Source organism: Genypterus blacodes, unplaced genomic scaffold, assembly GCF_046128005.1.
Source record: "Genypterus blacodes isolate CSIRO-AG114 ecotype Tasmania unplaced genomic scaffold, CSIRO-AGI_Gbla_v1 ptg000021l_1, whole genome shotgun sequence".
In the NCBI taxonomy this organism is placed as follows: Eukaryota; Metazoa; Chordata; class Actinopteri; order Ophidiiformes; family Ophidiidae; genus Genypterus; species Genypterus blacodes.
In genome coordinates this window covers 9,355,798-9,360,990 of record NW_027466834.1, presented here as the reverse complement: position 1 = coordinate 9,360,990, position 5,193 = coordinate 9,355,798, and the positions used below count along the sequence as shown (strand labels likewise).

General features: G+C 40.3%; 1 protein-coding gene across 1 annotated transcript; it reads left to right on the top strand.

The window, feature by feature from the left end:
* The first annotated feature begins 690 nt into the window (after positions 1-690).
* On the top strand, positions 691-4,486 carry LOC142991882 (homeobox protein DBX1-B-like). Its single transcript, XM_076142051.1, has 4 exons — positions 691-1,300; positions 1,586-1,687; positions 2,220-2,422; positions 4,187-4,486. The coding sequence occupies exons 1-4, from the start codon at positions 691-693 to the stop codon at positions 4,484-4,486; spliced, it is 1,215 nt and encodes a 404-aa protein (XP_075998166.1).
* Positions 4,487-5,193: the final 707 nt, after the last annotated feature.

Sequence of the window (5,193 nt, the reverse complement as noted above, 5' to 3'; positions counted from 1 at the left end):
TCAACGAGGGATATGTGTTTTTTCAAATTTGATTTTGTATTTGTATGTGTTTTTATTCTGAATGCCAATTTCACATGTAGCTTTTTTTCCCTCTTCTCTTAAGTGTGAAGCTGATAGGGAATTACGTTCTCCTACAACTCCCATAGGCTCCATATAACTAAGATAGTATTTATAATTATAATATTATATTTATGTATACTGTATATAAAATGGTGCATACAAAACCGAGCGTCATACATCCTCTGTATGTGTCAAACGCCAGAGTGCCATAGGAAAATCAATATTTTGGGGAATGCAGATTTATCTCAAGATTCTGTAAATGTGAGTGAGGTTTGTGAGGTTTCTTCAATAACTTTTCATTTTAAAAAGATCTCCATATATATGGTCGATATGTCTCCGTCACTACATCATTTTCTGAAATGATTTTCTTTCAACTACACTGGAAAATTACTTTCACCAGTAAATTACTTCACTTCATTGGTTGTGTAAGTCTGTTAACCTGTGTTAAAATTGTAATTGTATCAAGTATGTCTACATTCATATTTATATATATCAGTTTGAGAAATTGCGTGATCTTAAAGTTTTCTTGTTTGTATCTATATTGTATATTGTTGTATACATCCTGTTATATGTGGTTTGCATTGGGATATTTATATTGTAATTTTTTGTGTGCAAAATAAATCGAATAATATGATATTTGAAGTGGACTGTCCGGCAAAACGTGAGCGTCCACTCAAACTCTCCTGGTTTGGGCGCGTGCAGTCACTCTCATCCGGAGCCCAAACCCTCCACGCTGTCACTGTCCAATCACAGAGGAGCCCACGTAACCAACAGCCAATCCTGGCAGCGAACATTCAAACAAGAGCCGCGCGTGCGAGTCCCTATAAAGCCAGGGCCATGCTGGTACCCGCAGCAGAACTCGGATCGAGTCTGTGTGACATCATGATGTTTCCGCCGCCTCTCTACTCCACTTTCCTGCGTCCGTCGGCGGCTCTCTCCGCGCCGCTGACCCAGTCACTGCCCTCGGCCTTCTTCGTCGAGGACCTTCTCGGAATAAACCGGTCTGTCAACTACATTCATCAGACTTTTCTGTCCCGAAACACCGGGGACATTCTCATCCCCCTCAGGCTGAGGACAGGCGCCTCTCCGCGGGCCTCACAGCCGAGCACCGAGCGCTGTGTCCTGCACAGCTCCGGCCAGCCGAGCCGCAGTAGCGCCGGCTCTCCTCACACAGGCTGCCCCGAGTCCACCTACCTCAAGTTCGGGGTTAGTTCCATACTGGCGCCTTCCACACATACAGGTTAGTATGGAAGTGATGATGATGATGATGAGAATGAGGATGATGGTGGTGTTGATGAGGATGAGGATGAGGATGATGGTGGTGATGGTGATGGTGATGGTGATGATTCCTGCACAATTATGTTGCAAGGAAGCATCAAACTGTTAGTTCTTTGCATTAGCCCAATATTTAGCTGCACCTTGTGAGATATGCATTTCAAGTTTATGAACGTTTTATGATTATTGTTTCCTCTCAATGTGCACTTAAGCTTATAGAATCCATTTTGATGATTGTTTTATTTTTCAGTCTGCTCGTCTCCTCCAGTCCAGAGTTTGCAGACCAAATCATTCTCACTGCCTTTCTTGGACGGATCCCTTCAGCCTTTCCTCAGAACATCCTCTTTCACAGGTTTGTGGACTTAACATTGACTTACTGACATACTGGGTCATTTAAAAACAGAATTAAATTCCCTTGAATTATCAACACAGTCTAATAATAATAATAATAATAATAATAATAATAAAAATGACTAATAGGACCTCTATTAGGGTTGAACTTGAAAAGAAAAATTCCACATTGATCCCACATTAGAATAACTACAAACATAAATTTGACAATCCTGTTCCATTTACCTCTGGTGCCAAATTTGTTTTATGTTGGAGGTAAATGACATATTCTAATCAAAGATGATCCCTAGATTTATTACGGTGGCACTGGAGGCCGAGGCAATGTCATCCACGATGGCTATCTCATTAGATAATGCACAATAACCTCTGTTTTGTTGGGAAAAAAATGCTGTCAATGTTATGGCACAAGGCAAAACTATGTCCAAAATCTTTTAGAAGGAACCCAACAAGACCCAACTGTCCTCTGATTTCAGTGTTTTGTTTGGTTATCTTGAAATTAGCGAAATCATTTCTCATGCAATTTTACTTTTCAGCTTGCTCTCCAGTGGTCCCGATCCCAGGGACATTTTCGTGGCCCCTTGCCCCGAGGGGGAAGCCGAGGAGGGGCATGCTGCGGCGGGCAGTGTTCTCTGACCTCCAGCGGAAAGCCCTAGAGAATACTTTCCAGAAACAGAAATACATCAGCAAGCCAGACAGGAAGAAGCTGGCCAGTAAGCTGGGGCTTAAAGACTCACAGGTAGATTCTGAGCACAAACACCTCACACAATCAGCAAATACCCAAAATGTCTTGGCAGTGTTGGTCCATTTGTCCATCCAACACTTTAATCAACCTCTGCTCAGACGGTGCCACCGCCAACACAGATTTCCATTAAATGTTCCACAAAATGCCAAAAGAAAGCTCCAGTGTTGGATTCATGTATGGAGAGGAGCTCAAAAACCAAGAACATTCTACTTAAACATAAAAAGCTTTTATAATTTCATGTCTACAAAAATATAAAACTTTAAAAGCAACTCTGGCGTGTTTTGGCTGTGTCTGTCTTCATCAGGGAGACTGTAACTAAATGGCTAAGTCTTACAATTGGTCATGCGACTTCAGTGAAACACAGTTAGGAGTTTAATACAAAGACCAAACATCCACAATGGAAAGAAAACAATGAGTAAACAAAGATATTATATACTATAAAGAAATAATAACACACAATAAGTCACTATCAAATTCCAATTCTAAGACAAATGTATCCCTTAACATGAAAATATATAACATAGGAGATGTTAGGAGGAGGCTACTCACTGTAGAGAGCGTAAAGCAGGCCCAAGAGCACTCAGGCAGTGAGGATGGACTGCAACATGGACTCCAGGGGTCTGCCTCTCTGAAGCGCATCACAGAGGGGTTCAAAATATTTCAATTTATCAATGACAGACAAGTGTTTCCCCTGATGCCTGATGCGCCGAACTACATACCCACAACCAAGAGGACATGAAAGCCCCATGGAAGTGCTCAGATGACCAGGTAAATATGAAAACAATCAGACATCACTTAAAACATCATAATTGTCTCTCACATGTGTGTCTATAGTTAATACAAGAATGCACTGATTTCTGAGCCAAATTCTTAATGGTGTTCATTCTGTGCAGACCACAGACGCAGCCACGCATGGAAGGACGGTGCGATACGAGGCCTGCAGGTTTATCTCCACTCTGATTGTCTTGCCGACTGCCATTGACTGAATGAATCAGTAGCTCTATCTTTGACCGGATTGATGTCCATCAACTGAGCCAATAGCAGGAACTGTGGGTGTTCACAGGATTTGAAACTGATCATTCATTCAGCATTTGTGTGGAATGGTTGTATCATCAACATACATCAATGAATTAAAACCGTAGAAAAATGTTCAGTTCTATATTTTTCATTCTTTCCTCATTTCATTGCTTTTTTTTTTTTACCTTTCTTCCAATACAGACAAAAAAAACCTGTATTCAGTCCACAGAGGTTTTAATTCAACTGAGCTCATTCTGCCAGTCAGCATTACAGTTTTGGCCCATCAAAAAAGGAAAGGATGTGCTTAAGTCTCTTATGTGTTTGAGGAAAGTTTAGATCTGATGTCAAATTGTGGTGGCACAGCGCCTGTTCCTCTTCATCCGCCTCCGTGCTTGTGTGTGTGTTTGCAGCAGCATCCTCTCTGGACATGCAGGGACTTTGGGTTTGTTTTGCTGATTTCACGTTTAGTCAAAGCTAAATTACCAGAGGAAGCAGTATTAGTGAATATGTAGCAGCTCAGTCCCATGCTCATCTCTATTTCACTGAGTTACCCCCATTGTGTTTTATGCTCCATTCTTCATACTCTGTACGTTTTATTATGTTATTATTCTTCCTTTGATTGTAATTTTGAAGAACCTGTTTTTCTTTTGTAAACGTGTGTTGACGTTGTCTCTTCTTCTAAGCTCTCCCTCCCTGTGGCAGCTGTTTGTTTATTCCCTTCTGTCTCTGCGTCCTGTGAAGGTGAAGATCTGGTTTCAGAACAGGAGGATGAAATGGAGGAACTCCAAAGAGAGGGAGCTCCTATTGACCGGTGGCTGTCGGCAGCAGACCCTTCCCACCAAAACAAACCCCCACCCTGACCTCACTGATGTAGGGAGCAGCAGCCATCAGTGGTTGAGTGAGATGACACCCAACACCCAAGTCCTGCCTGACAGTGAGGAGGCACACTTTCATCAGCACCATCATCATCATACTCAGTCTGAGTCCAACAAACTGTCAGCATTTTTAGAATCAGAGTGTGAAGAAATTACAGTTTCATAAAGCCAGAATAGAGGTCAAAGTTATATTCCTCATCTACATACATCAGATCATAGATAAAAAGATAACATGCTGTTTAATTCAAGGTACAAATGCTGATAGTGGCAGTCATTAAGCAGTGGTCTGGGATTTAATCTGCTTTATTTTGCATTCTTCATCTTTTTAATTTCTGCTCATTACAAAAACTCCTGTGATTTTGATCTCTCATAGAAACCTCTCAAGTGTTTCTTCTGTAAATTGCTGTATTTTTTCAGTGTTATATCTTTGTACATTGTTGTCAAATGACTTTTATATGTAGCTCAGTATACCAGATACATTTTATAAAATGTATACTGAGCTAAGAACATTTAGATTTAATACATATAATGCAGAAGTGAAATAAAATACTTTTCATGCATATTTGTATTGTTGATTATTGTTTCTCAAATAAATGGCTGTTTTTTTCCCCCATAAAAGCAGAGTTGCACTGTACAGGGTTTGTGTATTGTGTATCAGTATTTGCCAATTAAAGAGATCAACATTTATACGTATGACAGATATAATAATCTTTACAGAGATTCTTGACCCTTCACCCTTTTTAAATAAAAAAGTATCATATTATTCTCAATTTGGTCCCATTCAGATGGACTAAATTTAAAGAACTCCTCAAAACAATAACAGGAGATACGACAGGTTCGGAGAAATGAAAGAAGTGAAAAATACAAATGAAA

Excerpts from the sequence above, each read along its gene's own strand:
- LOC142991882 (XM_076142051.1), top strand. The coding sequence starts at position 691 with ATGATATTTGAAGTGGACTGTCCGGCAAAACGTGAGCGTCCACTCAAA. Across the intron at positions 1,301-1,585 it reads GGCGCCTTCCACACATACAG|TCTGCTCGTCTCCTCCAGTC; the intron begins GTTAGTATGGAA and ends TTTATTTTTCAG. Across the intron at positions 1,688-2,219 it reads CAGAACATCCTCTTTCACAG|CTTGCTCTCCAGTGGTCCCG; the intron begins GTTTGTGGACTT and ends TTTACTTTTCAG.